This window comes from Ixodes scapularis, unplaced genomic scaffold, assembly GCF_016920785.2.
Source record: "Ixodes scapularis isolate PalLabHiFi unplaced genomic scaffold, ASM1692078v2 PGA_scaffold5__190_contigs__length_132052651, whole genome shotgun sequence".
Classification (NCBI taxonomy): Eukaryota; Metazoa; Arthropoda; class Arachnida; order Ixodida; family Ixodidae; genus Ixodes; species Ixodes scapularis.
The window spans coordinates 72,826,684-72,846,767 of NW_024609880.1; the positions used below are offsets into that span (position 1 = coordinate 72,826,684).

The window sequence follows — 20,084 nt, forward strand, 5'->3', positions numbered from 1 at the left end:
ACCGCAACTCTTTGTCTGCCAGATTACGACACTTCGCCCAGAGAGACCCCCAGGGTTGAGATTAAAAGCCGAGTTGGCTAGATGTTTGTGTGCTATATAGCCAGCATTAATGTGCGGCTCTGATCAGTAATGCACTGTCCCCATAGCCATAACAGACCCACAGAGAAGCCTTTCTGGTCAAGGAGGTGCGCGTTATAAGGACAATCGTGGAATACTAAACACAGACTCGTAATTCATATATTTGCCACGGGGATTGTGGGCGCTGAGCATGTATTCACTCGTTTCTTTTTTCCCCCCTTGATCCAACCTACCTAAGACTCGTATTCTTCAAGCTGACTATATTTATGAAGCTATAAATTTCGTTTTATGTATAAGACTTTTTTTTTAAGCTACCTTGCATTTATGAATTTATTATTTCTGTTGCGTTAAGGGTTTGGGTGGGGGGGGGGGGGGCGAGTGGGGGCAGTGCATGATTAAAGAAGTCCAAATAAATACTACTACTACTCATGATATTATTAATAATAATAATATAATAATAATAATAATTATTATTATTATTATTATTATTATTATTATTATTATTATTATTATTATTATTATTATTATTATCATCATCATCTAGGAAGTGTCCGTTGGTGTGCACCAAACAGAGTATGGACCAACACGCGGCCCTGACGTCACGCAGCTGCGGTGGCGCTGTCGACGGCACTGTGCATGCGCAGATGCTTCACTCCTCCCGAATTCGGTTTGTGCGCACGCGCAGTGCCCACACCTGGTGTGGGCAAACGTGGGCTTGTTAGTAAACAGCGTGTCGGTCTATACGGATATCGAAGCTGGAAGGAACAACTTTAATAAACAATGTTTTTTTTTCCAAAAATACTGAAGTCGCTAAAGCCTGGGCCACACTTCTGATACATCATACAAAAGGCAGTCTGCAAACACGAGTCACCGCATTAACAGCGCTTCGAATGCCGCGTGCCATGTTTCCGCCTTGAACTCATTGCCATGCGGCATTCGAAGCACACACATCTTACGGTGACTCACGTTCGAATCTGCATACAGACGGTCTTTTGCGTGATGTATTGGCGGCGTTCGTGACCAAGAGCGTCCCTGGGATCGGTCTTCCACGAGTGGCCAAACGCTCGCCATGACGTCTTTAGTGTGATTATTTCGGCTCACATCGACGGAAATAAGATCATAGACTCTCAGCCCTGACGGTGTTGATTGAGGAACGTCATGCTTCCACTGCACCTTTTACGTATTGTCAAGCTTGTCGCCCTCTTCTAATAATCTTGGTCGTGACGTCAAGGATTGGAGCCGTAAGAGGACGCCGAACCGCAACTTGCGTCCCAAGCGACTTCCATTCGCTCCGTCTTTGCAAGCCCGTCGAGCTTGCTTATGTCACCAGTGCTAGAAAGCATAAGTGCTACACAGACAAAAAAGTTGGAGATCTAGCAAGGGCCTTCGGCTGTACGATTATGACGTATTGCGGGACACAAGTTCGAGAACTTTGAACAGAACTCCCGCTTCGAGGCTCTTTAGGCGTTCACCTGGAGAATTGGTTGTCAAATGTTTCATCGACGTTTCCAGCTGCAGTGTTCAAGTGGGATTTTTTTTTTTTTTTTTTTTTTTTATGAACCGGAAGTTTGTTGGGACATGAAAGGCTGGAGCACCGTCTGGTAGCGTTTGCAAAGAAAAGTGTATAAAAGCAATGAAAAAATGGTCAACGTGCAGGCGAGCTGGGGTGCATTAATCATGATGCTTAAGCCCTGAGATAGGGAAGGAAATTTGAAAATATATTATAAGAAACAGAAGACAAGGTTAGACGCAGGCATAAGGCTCGTGGCCAACGTCAGACGCCACTCTGAGGCTCCCAACGGCATTCTGTTCAGCCAGTGTCCACTGAGCTCCTCCAGCAGCTCCTAGTCCAGGACTGGACAGAAAGAGTGAATCTCTCACCTCTGGACCTGCGTGTCCTGCTCGTGCATTTCCCCCTCGCCGAAGTCCCAGCGGAATTTCAGGCCCGTGCCGGACTCCACAGTAGCCTCGACCACGACCTCCCGGAGCAGCGGCACCGGCGACGTCGGAGACAGCAGTCGGACGTTCAGACCAGACACGGGTTCTTGGACGACCACAACCGCGGACGCGGAGGTCCAACTGGCCGCGTTGGACGCCTTCAGCGAGGCGTGCTTGCTCCCGGTCTCGGTGTAGCGCCGATCGAATCTGAAGGTCCAAGGGTCGTGGAAGATGGTCCACCTCCGCTGCGAACCGTCGTCGAAGACCGCACGGATGTAGACCGGAGGTGTTCCGGTAACTGATACCTTGAAGGTTGCGTCTCCGCCGAGGGCCACGGGGACCGCCGAGAATTCAGAGATCTGGAACGAGAGAGCCCGGTACGACGGGTGAGAACCGAGAGAATTGGCTTGTTCCAAACACGCTGAACGCGTGCCTCCCGCAGCACGCATTTCGCACCACCGCATTTGTATTGCCCGGCAAGAACAAGTAGGAAAGACCGCCAGCACGGTGGCAGTGACGTCACGTGCAAGTCATGCATAGGGAAGGGCTCTCACCCGGACACAGCGCAGCACGGTGATGTTCCGCGAGCTATGCAGCTGTCGTCGTAAGTCACCGGGAGTCCCATAGCCAGGCATCGCAGTCACGGTCAGTGTGTGCGTTCCGGCACCCAGCGTCGCCGCCGAAAACTGCACGGCGAAAGAGGGAAAAGGAAAGGAAAAAAAAATAAGGAGAAAAACGGAGAGGAGAGTCAGTATGAGAGGTTCGTCGAGAGGCCCGTGGCACAAGAACAATAACAACAGCAACGCAGGAACATCGTGAGAAGGGCACTCCGACGTGACTCCACTGACAAGAAGCTGCCGCCGCCGACCTCAGGCGAGTCGCGCTCACATTCAAAATGGCGTCGCCCAGTGGCGGCGCGAGATATAACAACAACAACGGCAGCCGAATAAGCAACGGAATCGACGTGAGGGGGATACGGGGTGGAGAGAAAAAAAAAAGGGGAGGACACACTGGTGTCGCGTGTCAACGGCCAAGCGACTACTCCTTCCCCGGGCTTGTTGGGCAGTTACTCTGTTCCCTCGTTTGCTTTACTTGGAAGGATCGAAACGTAAAACTAGATTGGAGTGAAGCCAGGCGTTTCGCTATCGACCCCCGCGTGGTCTGCGCCGGCCGTTTGTTTATTTTTTCGCGCGCGATTTACAGATTGTGGAGCCGCATTTAGAAGTTGCAGTGTTTTGTTTTTGTTTGTTCTTAAAGCTACTTTTCTCTTGCCTCAGCCTCAGCCGATGTACTGGATTGCGATAGAGTGAGGTCCTATAGACCTTTCCATCGCTTACCACCCAAGTAAAGAAATGCCGAGTCACTGAGCTGTTGACGCATGCGCAGCGTCTTTTAATACCGCAGTGCAGAGCAACAAGCATGCTCAGAAGGCGTTCCATACAGCCCAGCAGACATTTGGATGGCAGCGCGCAGAAGGCAATTGTTGCAAAGGTCTCTAGAGCGACTTCTTGGGCGAAATGGACGTACCGAAAGGTTCCAGGATGCGCCAAGGCGCAGGGACCACGTATCTCTGTACACCGTCTCAGTGTACCGCAGAGGAAAGTGCAAGTAATGTTGCCGATTTGGCGCTTCACGCTTGACTCGAAGCTCCGCGCGTAGCTCGGCCAAAGAGAGAAAGTCACGCGTCACGCTACGTGTTACAGGCTGGCTTCGGCGCCTCGTTGGGCACCCATCGCGGTACATCGTAAGCTGAAGCTTCAAAGGGAGTATGGGCAATTTCCCATCGCGTGTTTTCGAACCTATACTTAGACGGCTGAGTCTATGGACCGCGCTGAGAGTATTTGTTCGCTCAAGAAAGCTGGCGAACGAACCTGGCGCGACAGCTTTCTGTTCTAGCCGCTAGGTACAGTCGACTTCGCAGAAGCCGCCTATAACGGAACGAGACAGTGCGTCTAGCAACGTTGTCTTCCCGAGGCAATGTTAAAGACAGCGGTCACACCGCACAAAACAGAGGCTACAGACACTGTCCGAGGTCCTAAAGAACTGTCTGCAGACATGTCCTAAATACGTATGAAGCAAACAGGCTTCGAGTATGCTTGGTGCGTGTCCGAAATGTAATCGAGTTTGTAACGAACGTCTTTTGTATGAATGCGGATTTACTGTACCCAAAGTAAGTAATAGGAGTGGTAAAACAACCCCAACTCTCCTAATCATTGTAAGAAAGATGCAGGGCACATCCGAAGAAGCAAACCGGTCAAGTGTGCGAGGATTCGCCGGCGCCAAGCGACCTCAAATACGTCGAATTAACGGGGCAGCTACTCGAGACAGCGGACGCACGAAAGCTCCAGCCAGAAAGGAGAGAAGGAGAAGGTAATCGAGAGAAAAGTAATAGACCAATCCAAGCGACGGAACTGTCAAGAACAGCCGTTCCAATATTATGCGTCGCAACCGGTCGGCTCAGAGGGGCCGACTTCACTCCGATCTCCTGTCCCCAACACACACGCACACGCACAAGCACACACACACGCACACACACTCACACACACACAGACACACAGGAAACGCGCGCCTTTCTTCTATTGACCTCGCTTTCGTTCTTGGGTCGAAGTTCTTTTCTGCCTCCGCAACCCGACATACTAAGAACTCCGTTGGACAAGAAAAAAAGAAAAAGACCGAACACAAAACCCCAATATGTCGAAGAAAGAAAACAAAAAAAAAAAGAAAAAAGAAGTTGGTGGGGAGCCATAAAAAAAAAAGATAGAATGAGAAGATGGGTGGATAAGACGAACAAGGAGCCGCTGAAATCCCGACTTCCATTTGGGCACGGTATTAATCTAATCACAGGCTGGACTGGGAACATAAAAGCCGGTCCCCGCGGGACGCCAGGTTGAGGAGGCTGCCTCCCTGGAACGCGCCCTAGGACGGTTGTCCTGGGGACGAAGGGACCGAGGCACACTGGACGCCGCGCCCTGATGCGAGACGCTGAGCTGACCGAGACAACGGCGATTGGTAGGCGTGTTCGGGTTACGTGCGCCCGTCGCACACGTAACGTCCCTCAAAAGCACCGTTCACGTGTCGCGGAACGTGGCTACTTGGAGCTTGCGGCTCGCTCTTGGATCTCCTTCAAGCGTGCGGTGTGTCATATAGATGTTGAAGCGAAACAATCGGTTTTCTTCGAAGCTGCTCGTGCGCACGCGTGGCGGTAGCAGACGCGGACGTTCGCCATTTTCGGTGGCGCTTACGGGAAGGTATCGCCGGTCGGTGGCGGTGTGGAGCCCGGGGTAAGGGAGCGTTCCAATTACAACAGGCCATCTGAGTTCGTTCGCGATAAAACTACAGGCGTAGTAGCCCGTTAAGGTTTCGAAGAAAGCCATGAGATGTGCTTTCGTGTTCGCCGATAGATGGCGCCGGACAATTGCGGAGAAGAACCATGGTGTGCGCGAACGCGCTATCCATCTACATATTTACGAATACACTCAAATATAGACAAACGCATGGTACGTTCCTATGCGCGCTCACACGACGTCGCACTCGCGCGCAATACGGATAAACCGACGAACCGCGAATTGCAAGCGAACAGTATACATACGGCAACGACGCATGAAAATTGCGTAGGGTGGGAGAAGGCAACCCATGGCAGCGAGTCGATAAGCGGGCGTCAAAAACAGTTATCCCCCTTCCCCTGCATGCCCACGCAAAGACACGTAGATACAGACAGAAACGCAAGGACACACACGCACACGCAATCATAAATCCAAATCCGCGTAAGAGCAACGGCGCAATGCGGCACCGATGACGGGACCCCCGACGTGATTCGGAAGTTCCGGATTCTGTTCTAAAGTGAAGATAGAGAGAGAAAGAGGGAGAGAGCGGTGCTCAGCGATGCAGGCAGCGCGCGACAGGGTGGGACGGAGTCCACGCGATCATTCGTCATCGTCAAGACCGGGAGGCGGGAGCCGAGTCCGATCCCCGCGGCGGCACGACGACCGTCGCATGTTCGCTTCCGGGGAACGTGTGCATCGGAAGCGTCAACTGTTTTTCCGATACCCGCGCCTCCGCGCGAGCAGCGAGCGCGTGAGCTTCGGCGGCGAATCGCACGCTCGTACACGCCGCGCTGATGCCTCGGCATCAACGATGTAACGACGTTCCCAAACTCAAATGTGACGGGCAGACAGCGGCGTCGACGACAATTTCTGCTGCGGAGTGACCCTCGTCGTGTGGGGCTTTAAAGCCGGGGCCGCACTGCTCATCTATCGTACAAAAGACAGTCTGCAAACACGAGTTACCGCAATATCTGTGGTTCGAATGCCGCGTCCCAAGTTTCTCCTTGAACGCGTTGCCATGCGGCATTCGAAGCACGGATCTCTCGCGGTGACTCGCGTTCGAATCTGTACGCAGACTGCCTTTTTGTGTTATGTGTAAGCAGTGTGAGACCCGTTAAAAGGGTTATCCATACAGTGGCGTTTGACCGCGTTGCGGCGACTTGCGTCGAAGTACGACTGCGAGTTACCGAGACATTCGTGTTTCGTTTGAACGACGTCAAACGATTCAGGAAGTAGCGTGGCACGCGGCCTACGACGTAGGGACTTTACGCTCGTATCGATACGCAACGATGTCAAACGCGGTCAGACGCAACTGTGTGAATGGGTTCATGGTCCCCTGAATGATGACAGTGCGTCTTACTTTTCCGCAAAGCACAGCGGTGCTGCGGGGAGACATATACGCCCCAATAGGTTATCGATGTGACATTGGAGACTGGAGATCACCTCGAGGGTATAGAAACGTGGTTGTAGCTAAACAAAAATATAAGGACAGGTGAATGCTGGCCAACGGCGAGCAACCGACGAACTTGTCCCGGTCGATCCTTCGTTTTGCGCGCGGCGGAACCGCAACCGTTCTGGAGTCGCGCGCGTAGCGAAGACCACCGCGCGAAATTCGTCGCTTTTTCGCAGCATATCCGCTTCACAGCGCAGCCTTTGATGGTTTATACCGGGCGTTCTCAGAAAAAATAACTGCATTTTTCGGGCCGCGGAAATTAACTATACATCGCAGGAAGCTAAAACTACCTGAGAATGTGACCCTAGTGGTTGGGACAAAATGCGAAACTGTGAGAACATGACGTAACCCGGATCAAATGATATTAGACAAATATCGAATTTTTCAATAAGCCGGCGTTTACCTAAGCCTGATATCGTAAAAACTAAAAATGGCATTCTCAATTACTTTAAAATTTGTCAGTAAAAAAGAGAGAGAAAAGAAAATTGCCAGCAAGTTAGGGGACAACGTTCTCTTTCTTGCTGCCAGGTGTTTTGTTTTTTCCCCCTTATTACACGTCCACAATGTCAGTTCAAGCGTGCACAATGTCAGTTCATGTTTTGACGATATTAGACTTAAGTGGACTTTGTTGGCTTATAAAAAAAGTCTCGTTTTTCCCCTTTTATCTTTTGACCCAGGTAACGTCATGTTCTCAAGCTTTACCGTTCCAACCCAACCGCCTGCGTCATATCCTCACGAAGTCTCAGGTTTCCTGCGCTATGTAGTTTGTTTACGCGGGTCAAAAACACGGATCTATTTTTCTCGCGGACAGCCAGTATATTTTTATTGATGCTTTCCCCGAGTCGTGCTTAAAAAACAAAAAGAAGGAAACCGTTTCCCGTAGTGAACAATAAACGGCCAGCACGCCAGGAAAAAGAAGCGCACGCCGACGATTCCAAAGTCGCGCACGCGCACCAGAGGTTCAAATACGCTTAAGCAAGCGGGAGAGGGATGAAACGCTCAGACGCGAGAAAAGAGAAGGCGGCCGGCTGAAGCTGCTAATAAATTCAATGGGCGCCCTCCAAAGCGAATAATAGGCTTCGAAATGAGATGCAGATTTCATTAGGGAAGTCGGCGATTGAGCGGCTGACGACCGCGTCGAGAAAGGGGGTGCGCGATCAAGAGCGGCCTTGGCTTCTTAAAAAATAAAAAAAATAAAAAAGAAGAAAGGTCGCCGACAAACGCTAATAAAACCCGGCAAAGTTGGGCTACGGTCGCCGTTTCCGTCTTTGAGAAATTTCACCCACACACGTACTTTCCTTTTTTTTTTTTTGTGCGTGCGTGCGTGAAGTGTATACGTTTATCTAGGGTCATAGAAAACGTATCCTGTGGAAAGGCGGTGATGGGTAAAAGCAAACGAAAATCAAACTTAGGGGTCAACACGTGGACCCGCAAAATGTAAAACAAGTTGCAAAGCCAACATACACGAACAGTGTCAACAACGTCTTTAATAAAAAAAAATAATAGAAAAATTATTTATTAAAGAAGACGCATTTCCCCCCCATCCTTTCCCCTCCATCAACTCCAACTAAAAAAAAAAAAAACGCGCGCGCGCACATGCACACGTTGAAAGATTGTAACTTTACGAATACGTAAACTCTCCATTCGCAGCAAGGCGCAAAAGCGGTGGGACGGCTCACATACGTGTGACAACAACGGCAGGCTAGTGCATCCCCTAGAATTCTTATAATCTGCGTACGGTGAAGAAATGCAGTGTCGACTCCCGACTCCTGAGTGCACCAAACGAGGTAGGCCGCTTCCTTCAATACACTTCTCAGCAGCAACAGCCTGATACTTCTCGCCAGCAATCTTCATTTGTCAAAAAAAAAAAAAAAATCCACATCGCGATTAATTTATTTGCAACTCCAGCAACGCTCGTTTTTTTCCCCTTTCGTCTGCTTCTCATTTCGGCCACTGGACAGCACCAGTTTTCCTTGCATACTTCGATATGCGGCGGCTCCTCACTTCTCTCCTTTGCGGCTTTTCCGCTAAGTGGCGTCGCCTTTCTTGGGGGCTGCGGATAGGTTAGTCTGCAAGGACCGACCGGAGAGATGCTTCTGCTAGGCCTAGTAGAAACCAGAATGTCAAAGGGTATACAAGATGACCAAGAGCACTTCCCACAGTAAGCTCTGCCACCTTGGCGTAACGTGAAAACGGGAGTTAATGTGGAATAAAAAAAGAAAGAAAAAAAAAAGTAGCCGAAAGTCACACTGCACGATCGAAGGAAGTGCAGCGATTAGCGTTAACGATGACGGAGCAGCCCCCAACCGACGCCACAGGCCTCATATCCCAAGCGCAGCGGTTCTTCCCTGCGCGACGCAACACGTACAACCCCGGATACATCTTCATTCCTAGCAGTTACGTTGTTCTAACAGCTCTCCTCTAGCTACGAACAATGGATGACAGATATCGCGCTAAAAGACTTGGATTTTAACAACCTGGATGGTAATTAAAAAAACATTTACGTCGAGAAGCCTTCATTACTCATTTTAGATCGATCAAGTTTATTCACATCTTTAGTTACTTTATCGAGGGCAGTAACAATCTGAATACGTTTATGGAAATAAGTACCCCTTGCAGAACCCTCGCGTCGAAGGAAGACACCATCTAGAAAGAACTATACAGGTTATGCGAAGGTAAACAAAAATAAATAATGGCGGAATTTCCGGGGGGGGGGGGGGGGGGGGGGGAGTATGTTACTTTGCTTGTTTTTGAGGACCAGCAGTGAGTAGCGAGTACTTTAAAAGTTTCACCGTAGAGTGCTAACTGCGGTACCTCGTAAAATTTACTTATACGGGATCAACATGCCCTCCTGATCCCTCGGATGAAAATAATTAGCACTTGTTCCTCGAGGAAATGAGAAGTCTGCCGAAGGTACCGTGGGCTCATCTTCAGGACTACCTGTTCGACTGGCCTGGTACATATACCTTAGAAGGACTTAAAACCTACAAACCCCTAAATGCGTTCCACTACTTCTTGAACGGCAAGGCATCGGCGGTGGGCACCTACCTACTCTCCCCCTCCCCTCCCTCCCCCCCTCCCCCCACCCACCCACGGGTTCCGAAAGGCAGGCGCCGAAACTCCCCGCAGGGGTCGACGAGCCGACTGTTGGTTGGTTTTAGCAGACAAATCTTAGAAAGGTATTTATTACGCTTCCTGTTGAGCGACGCGAGACTCTGTAATGCAGGATCTTTTAGTGTTTTGAATTGCTTGCTCTGATATTCAAGGTTTCTTTCCCAGATCACCGAGCACATTACATTTGTACGTGCCGTAATGGCAAACGTTATTGGATTAGCTCAGTTACGGAAGTGCTCATAGAGGCTGCATGCACGAGCAGTACCCCCCCCTCACTCACCACCACTCGCCTCCCGTCGTTCGATGCGCCGGACGGCTGCTATGGTTACTGCAGTGTATGCTATGGAATACGTACGTTTCGAAGCACAGCGTCTAGAGGGCATTCTGCCGTACTCGATGGAGTCAATCGCCGTGAAAAGGCGGAGAGCTTTCGAAGGAAAGGAGGTACGAAGTATTGTCCGCTATATATTCAAATTTGAGTACTGAAAAGCACGCTTTTGGTTTTATCTACCCTCGTGTACTAATTTTCTTCAAACCCACACGATACGCGATTAGTAAATTCCCAATTTATCCCAACCAAAAAGTCATTTCGTGGTCTCTAGTCAGAGTAACCTCGTGGCAATCCCAAAAACTCCAATATTGCCGTTCTAATGGCGGTGATAGGAGATCCTGCATGCTCGGCTAAATCGAGCACCCTCGATTTTGTGAATTCTGCTTTACGCTTTCGAAGACGTTCACTTTTTCTGGTGTGGAGAAGCTGTGTATCGCCGCCATTAGAGCGTCGGGTTTGGCTTTGCAGAGGGTGGGTAGACTTTCGGAAAGGGTCGATTGGTGGATCCCCGAGATCCGCCCTCGACAAGAAAGTTGCAGACGCATATCTCTCTTGGCGACGCTTGGCGACGCCACGTGTCAGCGTTGCACAGGTCGGGGGGGGGGGGGGGGGGGGGGGGGGGAAAGGGGGAAGGGGGGATCTTGTTTTCTAGAAGGCAACGCTCTCTCTTATTTTCGTTAGAGAGCTTGTATATTCCAGAAAGTGTCCGACAGTTCGTTTGGGGTCACGTGGTTTATGGACCGCGTTTGCAATACGAGCTGCGAGGGGGGGTGACGACCGCGTTGGGCGTCTGCGAACGTTTCCGCCTTTCCTCCTCCTGCTTTCCTCTTCGCTGAGAACGAAAACGCGGCGCATGCGCACCTGGGACCGAACGCCGCAGGAGGTGTAAACGCTCCCATCGGTTTGAGAAGGGCCCCTCTCTTTAATCTAGGCTCTCTAATTGTCGTTCTTTCGTTTTTACTGATTTTCGGACGGCGTATATATCGAGTGACTCGTGCGAAGGGCGCGTGCGATGCCCCTAATGAACGCGATAAATATTTACCCTAACGACGGCCGCCGAAGATTAGGCGTTTCTCGGGAGGGTGTGGTCGCCGTTCCTCGCGAATGCCTTCCGGGCGTAGGGGACGACGGCTAGCCGTTTACTGTCCGCGCTCGGCGTACTATCACACCCGTTGCGTTTGCTCCGATATGTGGTTGTAGAGCGTACTCGCTGGACGCCATTTTTTAGGGCGCTGTTTGCAGCCCATGCTCAGAACGAGCTCACAATATTGGGCTACTAAGACCGGGCGATATTGACGTTCCAAAAAAACTGTGGAAGCTCGCCGTCAGCACCTGCTTAGCAGTTGAGCACTCAAGTATGGCCGCTAGTGAATAATCCACACCGTTACAGAGATCACACACGCTCTACATGGTCCTGCAGCACGTGGAGGGAGAGTTCGTGCAGCGGGCTTAAAGAAATAATAGACCGATCTCACCAACGAGTATGAACTACGCCACCGCTGCCGCAATGCATCGAGGGAACTTTAGTCTTTCTGCACGTCCGACGACCCCGCTTTAGCTCTGCGCGAGCGGAGCACGAGACAGCGCGCGCCCTCTCGTGCACTGCCGTTTGCTTTCTGGGTACTTATGGCGGCGTCAAGCATGCGCCGAACACTTGGTGGGATCGGTCTATTGGCATCATGAGTGGACCCGCTTCCATTATAGGACTGGATTCTGAATCTTTCTTCAGTAGGTTCCAGTAACTACGTCGGGTAATGTCGTGTAACGACACAGTGAATGCGGGTAAGATTCTGCGCGTCAAGGTCCTCTACTCTTTACTTACTCTGAAGCGATATATAGTTAAGCTTGGGATACGGCCCCCTGGAACCGTCGCCCTGTTGACTGAGCTTCCAAAGAACAACATAAAAACAGAAATATTCATTAAAAAACTGCGATATTAGCGTTTCCAACTCCACAGCGCCTTCCAACCGGAGTATATAGGAGGTATTCACTGGACGCCATATTTGAGGGCGATGTTTAGAGCTCATGCTCAGAACGAGCTCACATTAATAGCCTGCTAAGACCGGCAACCTTGATGGTGCTAAATGCACGCTCCAAAAAGGACTGCGGAAGCTCGCCGTCAGCACGCGCTCAGCAGCAGCGCACACGGATATGGCCGCCAGTGAACATTTAGAATATTTCACCAAAACGGGTACAAGAGAATTTAACCCGGTGAAGTTGACCAGAGAACAGCCTAAAGGCTTGTGACAGCGCAACTGTGTGATGTACTTTAAAGATCAAACTTTGAGTAGCCTATATAGTGCGACAAAAAGCATCCCTACAGTGAAGACATCAGACGCCATACTTCGAAGCATACAAACTTCTCGTTGTACCATTTTCCCCACGGCCACGTTAACTGCGCTATCAGCGACTCCGGAGTAATCGACACGACCTAGCGGTAACAAAGAAAGCTGCAGCGGCAGGTTCGCTCGCCAGCCTTCTCGAGCGAGTCAGATATTCACAGCGCCTGGCGAAGCCGTGAAAGCCGGTTCGAAAATACGCGGTGAAAATCGCCCACACGCAAAACAGGTTACTGCACGGCAGTAATTCATTTAGCCTATGCTCTATGAAGGGGAGCGGCGAGAGGAGGCCCCAGCAAATTGAAAAATTTAAGAGGGGGGGGGGGGGGCGGAGGCAAGCCCCCCCCCCCATGGATACGTGCCTGCACAGGGCAACAAATTGACTTCTCCCCCCAAGGTGCGACGCAACCTTGCTCTTCTCTCCGTTTATTGCGGTAGCATTTTGAGCCACCACCATCGTAATGACATTAACCGGAGCGCCGTTTCCTATTTACCGAGCAAACATCAATGTGAAAGCGGCTGCAGAAAACACCGAGGGATGGATGCTTGTCCAGGGGCCTGCCGTGACCGCAACGATCGGTGTGGGGGAAAGCGATGACGATGATGGTGAGGCGAGACGTCCGCCGGAGCATTAACGTGTGCCTCAAACGAGCGATATCGACATAGAAAGTAACGCCTAGAAATAGAGTGTAGCACTCGGCTTCCACGCGCGTGTGAAAGAGTCTGTTTAAATTAAAGCATTCCAGAAAGAACAATTACACAGTTGCAAGAATGGCGCCTTACTGGTGCCTCACGCGCGTGCAAGCATGTGCAGCGTGCGCGTAAACGTAGCATTGGCAAGCTTACAATCGCACGCACTTGCCCGCTTCAGTAGAGACATGGCGGCTGCCATGTCTCTACTCAAGAGACATGGCAGCCTTGCCTTGCTTGCAATCGTCTATAGTTTTTTTTTTTTTTTCTTGTTACTTTCGAATAATGTTTATTCTTTCTCTCTCTCTCTTTTACTTTCTGCGGGAGCGAAGACGAAGCTACAACAACGAGCCTGTAGCCCTGAACGATGCTCGCACCGTACGAACGCCTCCTGCTTGAAAAGTATTGGGAAGAAGATGGAACAGTCACGCCTCTAGCGGTACGCTTCGGCTGTGTGGATAACAAACCATATCTTCGTATTTGTTTTTATCCGGGAAATCGAAGATGACGATTCGAAGGCCGCTCCTCGCGCGACTTAAAGTGACAATGCAGGAGCTGTAGGCGGGACGCTACAATCCCTACAACACTGCTCGTAAGGCAATATCTCGAATGGACGGCCGTACTTTGGGAAAAAGTGGTCGAGATTGAACGAGGCCGACAAGGCGCGTGACGTGAACATATCTCGTTTCCTCCTCTCTTCGCCTCGCCCTCTCAAGAAAGGCATACCGGGACTGTACAACTAGCGAATTAAATGGTGTTACGTTGACTTCTTCAGAGGTTAGGGGAACTCCTCCATTGCTAAATCTGAAAACTGTCACCGGGTTGTACTTAATTGCAGAAATGCATTTTTCACTTCAAGTGCATTCCAGAAGAGGGCGCACGAAGGGATTCATTCTAAGGTGAGTAAAAGTCTGTCCAAACAGGAGACTTCAAAGAAGCGTGGAGCCACAGAACTCAGCCTTGCCGCATGCGTCAGTGATTCTTACCGGGGGGAAGCATTCCCTCAATTTAACGTACGCTGTTGTCCTTCACGAAGGCCCATGAAGCACGCTCATCCCGTGGGTCCGGACAGCCCCTCACGCGCTCAGTCGGATTTCAAATCAATCGGTCAAGGCTTCCGCTGCTGTTCTGGTCCCGAAAACGGACAAGGGAAGGATGCGAGGGCAAGGTGCGGCAGAACAGGTGGACAGGCAACAAACACCCCATTGGCAGGTGGCGTGGGACGTCAAGTCTGACAAGCACCGACGCCAAAGAAAAGCAGAGGAGGCGGGGAGAAAAGTCGTCATGTTTGCCAGGTGGATGTCTAAATAAGGAGGCTGACCGGCCAAACCTAAATTTTCACTTTAAATGGCAGTGAAGTGTGGCGTCACGCGTTCTGAAGTATCCTGTTTGGACATGCCTTAAAGGAGAACGGAAACGAAATGACGTGAGCACGGGCTCTCTACTCCTCGCTTCGAAGTCGGCCAGCGAGAAGCGCAATGCGTATCGCGCTCGTGACGTCAATAGTCCCAGCACTGCCAAGGGTACTGTAGTTGCGAGCCTTGCCGCTTGGTGGCCTCAACGCATGACAATCTAGCCTAGTAGAAATACCTGAGGAGTGTACGCCCTATAGGGAGTATTCACTGGACGCCATATTTGAGGACGATGTTTAGAGCGCATGCTTGGAACGAGCTCACGTTAATTTCGCACCGCAAAAATTGTGGCTCGAGGGAACCAGTATGTAGAAATGACCGTGAGTACCCAGCAATGGCGTATGGTTGGCCTGACAGAGGTCCCCGCATCCTCAGATCAAGCTCCTACCTAACATCTGCAAAGAACGTCGACCTTGATGGAGTGGAATGCACGTTGCAGAAGCACTCTGGAGCTGAGATTGCAGCCGATGCCACAACCACGAGAGCTCGCGGTCGCCGCTTTGAAGCGTTGTTCTGCAGAACGATGGAGCGCTCGCGCTACAAATGCACGTCTCAAAGCCAGGAGCGCGGGATGGCTCGCGCTTGTAGCTTTGGCTGCACTCTCAGCTTATGAGCGTTCTCCGCCAAATCACACTATGTAACTCCACGAGAGAACCGACGCTGCTTCTTAAGAACTCATGACGTGACGGCATTCCAACGGAGCTTCAGAGACCACCATCAGACGCAATTTTGAAATCTGTTAATTCGTTATAAAATTAGTTTTCTTGACTTCTCTGCCTGCAGCCCAGAAACACCAGTCTGAGGTAGTGTTTCGGGGTGGCCGGCACAACATGGACCCATCTGAACAAATAAATAAAAGTGCAAACATTTCGTTTCCGCACCCCGTTTAATACCCTATTCACACAGCCAGCATAAGGATACTTTCTACCATAGCCTCCTTTTACATTGATCAGCCCGCGCTCTTGGGTCGCAAGCACGTGCCACGCGCAAAGAATCGTGAACTGATTCGCCCCGACCACGTGGCCCCGACCAACGTTGGCCCCGACCACGAAGATTCTTTAGCTGAAGGCAGCTTTATGATCGTGTGAACGGAGGATTACTTCCTCGAGAAATTTACTGACAAGCTTTACGAAAGATAAAGACGCGTGTCCTTTAATTTAAAACTCACTCTTATTTTAGCCAGGTCCCAGAACAATATCACGTTCGGAGTATACACACATAAAAGCGCGTGCACACACCCCGCGCGAAACCGCGCGTTATAAAAGCCCGCGAGCGAGCGAGCGCATTATAGTGTTTCCGAGCGGCGTACTGGCTTCCTCGTGGGAATTACCAGGTGGCAACCAAATATAATTATTGCGACGCTTCGACAAGTCGACGAGAGCCAGCAAACGAAGCAGCGGCGGTCGCGCAACTACCTCGAGGGGACAATAGATGAACGCCCCGACTGTGGCGCCAGTGGGGGAGCGCCCGCAGAAAGGCAGCCAGCCCTCCGAGACATTACACGAAACAATTCGCAGCCGCTCGCGGGCGCGGGATCTCTACCGCACACCGCTCGCTGTCTGTCGGCGGAGAGATAAAAGCTGTCTCCGCACGGGAGGGGCGCGACTCTTTTTCCCTACCCCGAAACCCAACGATGCTGAAAAGAGAGGCAGAGAGAAAGAAAAGGGTTGTTGGGGAGACAGCGAGACTGAAGGACTAATTAGCTCGACTTCAAAACACCGCTTTCTGCCCGCGGAAGCAGCAAAGCGAGGGCAGCAGCAGCAGCAGCCTGCAAGGCGCTCGGGGAAACACGGTTCGCTATATAAGATGACAGAAGAACGCGAGTTACGCGGTGGTTCTGTCAAGAACCCTCCCTTTTCCGCCTTCTATCAGGTCACTACGCGTTCTTTGCGTGCGTAGCGGAGGAGAGCGTTGTCACGTGCCACGGACCTCGACTTCTGAATGGTGCTAGGAGTAGCTAACTTTAAGCTCACTGCCGTCAGTGGAGACACAGTGGAGTATGCAGCAGTAACTCCCGGTCGGCCCGAAAAGTCTATTAGGCGCAGCTGGTTTTGGGAGAACGGAGAGTGCAAAAACAACATCATTTTCTTTTCCTTTCTTGCTTTTAACTTTTTGTGTCTTTGTTTCTGAGAGGACCGAACAGATGGACTTGGAGAGGAGCTTAGATGGCGAGGCTTGTGACGGCTTCAGAGTTCGTCCAGTTCGCGAACTCCACGAAAAACTCGTACATAAACTTTATATATAGAACGAGACTGCTAGTTATAAGCTAGTTGAAGTTATGTTAATCGTCATTGAAAAAAAAAAGAATAATACTCGACACGAAGTTTGCTTCTACAGTATGTCGGACGCAGGCTAGGGAAGTAATTGTTACAAGTAACGGATTACTTCCGATTAGTTACTTTTTCGAGTAATTTTGTGATTGCCCCGTTATTTCCTCTTCGGGGCTGTAATTTTAATGTAATTCCGTTACTAAATATTGATAACGAATTACTTTAATTACTCGTTACTTTTAATAATATGAAGATAATACAGAAACTGGAACAATAAGAGCAGGAAATTAAAGGGACAATGAAATTAATTTTGGGCTGGGATATATTATTTTAGATTGGAATTTTACTGATCGTACATCGTTTAGCGCGCCAATAAACAAAACTAGCACACAAAAATAGAAAACCAAAGGCCTGGTTTTCGGTACGAAAATTTGCGAATTCAGCAAACTATTTACTTGCCCTTTTCCGAGAGCTCTCCGCTTTTTCAACGTGGTGCGTCCGCGGTGACCAACCACGTCAGCCGAACCCAGCTCACGCATCGGAAACGAGCACTGCGTCACTCGGACGTGTGTGCTCGTCCACAATCAATCCGTCGACGAATATTTGAATTTTTCGTGGCCAACAAGTGTCGAGAAGGCAGTTATCATCACCTGAGAATGTCAAGTTCTATGGCGTGCTTAAAAAGCACGGTGGAAGCTTGGAGTCATCACATCCGGTACCCAAGCTCGTTCTGAACACGCGCTCTAAACATCGCCCTCAAACATGGCGTTCGGTGAATAATCACTTAGTTGACGATGACACGAAGAGACTATGGCAACCTGTTCAGAGGTTGGAGGGGGGTTGGAGGGGGCTTGGAGGAAGACAGCTGACCAAGTCTTGAGCTTAGGAGAATGAGTTGCATCGATATCAGAATGCAGTTTTATGAAGAGTTGAGCTCCTCTCTATCTTCCGAGAAATGTTTCCAGCACCGGAAAACTCTCTCTTTTGAAGGATCCATCAAACGTTTCGGAATACGGACACGACAGAACCGGTTGCAGATCACGTCATAGTGGAGTACGTTTCGAGTCTTTCCAAATCAGCTACGCGGTGGAGTAGGCTTCAGACTATTCCGGGGCTACGTTCAAATACGCGAGACGATGGACGTCGCTCACGCCAACATTCAAGCCGGAGGCCGCCCCCGAGTGCGAGCGCCGAAAATCCCGAGCCTTCTCCAATTCCCAACGAAGTCATTTGGTCTCGCGGGAGGGGAGCTCATCTTCTCGAGTGAAGACCCCCCCTTTCCCGCACGCTGATGAGACGGGACGAACCGAGATCCACTCGTCCCCCACAGCGGGCCAAAACACACAGCGTCCAGCCGCGCTGTCCGTACAACATCAATGTCTCCATCAGTTCCACTCCCGAACGAAACGACGCGCCCAAACTCGGAACCAAACCGATCAGTTCAGCCCCCTTTCCCCAAAACCGCACGACCACCCTCCCACGCGCCCGCCAAAAAAAAAAAAAAAAAAAAAGGTACGGAACCCGCACTACCAGGGCAACTCGCAGCGGGTCCTCCTCCATTTGGGAGGGGAACTTCGGGGGATAATATTTAGATAATGGATAGAGATCAAAGCGGCGTGGCGTGCGCGCCCGAGGAGGAAACGGGAGCAAGAAGAATTCCGGCGGTCCGCAGATTGCGTGGCCCTGCGACTCCCGCTGCTTTTATTTATTCTTTATATATTTTCTTTTCATCGCTGCAAGGGATGGTCGGTCTCGGCGAGAAAGAACGCGCTGCTGCTGCCTGCTGCGCTTGCACGCAAACAAAAGCGTCTCAAAACGACGGGAGACCGACGTAAGAAAGACAAAGTAGACGACGAACGGAACGGGCAACGAAGGGAAGCGAACGATTTATGGCGAAACCGCAATCACAGCTAGTGCCGCCGCTTGTATCACTGCGGACGGAGCGGCAATTCGTTCTTCCCGAAATAAATGGCGGCGGGCAACTGTTGTTGCTGTTGTTGATGCTCCTGTTCGTCTCTTTGTGCGACGCGATCCATGCATCATGCGCCGCGGAGGCCCAGGGTGTTTTTTTTTATTTTCTTTATTTTTGTTTTTTTCTCGGCAGCGGTTCGGTTCAGTTCGATGCATCGTGGCGATGTGTCACGTGTAGGTGTTAAGTGTCCATTTTGGACACCCGGCGAATTTGGGTGATGTGGAACTGTTGCTATACTCCATCTCTCCTGTTTTTCCTTCGTTCGGCGTCGTGATCTTGTCCAATCGACGTGTCACAGGGCGATTGGACAACGCCTCTATGTGTGTGCTTCGCATGTTTCTGGTGACATCTCACTGAACGAGAACTCATTTGTTGCGAAAAGCGTTGTCCAGTGCCGAAGCGGAAAACATCGTTATTCATCTCCACAGTGGTGGTCCATCTTCGCGTTCAATGAGATGACGGGTTGTGAACGTGAGATACGTGTCGACGCTAGCAACCCTGTCGCTTGGTCACTCTATTTTTCTGCTGAAATGCGAATGATTCTCTCTGTTTACTAGCTGTATTTCTTCCAGCCTCAGCTCCATTACTAGTAATGTGAGATATGTCGCAAAACAAAATGCTCGGTCCTTGCACGAAAGTTAGTGCGTCAACCCCTCACGAGCGCGCGATCATTGAGGAATGATGATTCTGGCAAATATAACCACATTTCAAACTTTGTTTCAGACTCCGAAGGCAGCAAGCTCCGATTCCTTAGACCGTCCCGCAACGGGCACTGTACATCAGTACACATAATCAAACCTACAGGCGGTCTCCGTTTCGCAGCACGCCGTGCGCTTAGACAACGCGAGCGTCGCTTTGAAGATAAAATGTCCCCTTCTTAAGCATTTTAATCTTTCCCGAGACGCTGATTGAGAACTGAGCCCTCTTTATCATGTCACATTCTGTTTCAGCAGTCACATTTTTTCCACGAAACGTTCTGTTCCGACAAAAACCGGAGTGGTAACTTCGGGTCAGGAAAAGCACTATGGTCTTAAAAATAGTCGAGGCAAGCACGCAAGCATCTACTGAAACAGAACACTACAGTGAGGGACTGATGGAGACCCCTCAAGGGCTCGTGACGCATAATGGCGAAAGCACGTCATATTCATAACGCACGCGATCTAG

The 20,084-nt window shown here is 50.5% G+C and overlaps 1 protein-coding gene across 1 annotated transcript in view; it reads right to left on the reverse strand.

The window, feature by feature from the left end:
• Nucleotides 1-20,084, reverse strand: part of LOC8040786 — a 741,318-nt gene that overhangs the window by 115,402 nt on the left and 605,832 nt on the right. The window contains exons 6-7 of the mRNA XM_042294075.1: nucleotides 2,571-2,702; nucleotides 1,960-2,375 (exon numbers count right to left, since the gene is read on the reverse strand). Of these exons, the coding sequence (XP_042150009.1) occupies nucleotides 1,960-2,375; nucleotides 2,571-2,651 (497 nt within the window). The 5' untranslated portion in view covers nucleotides 2,652-2,702. The remainder of the gene's footprint in view (nucleotides 1-1,959; nucleotides 2,376-2,570; nucleotides 2,703-20,084) is intronic.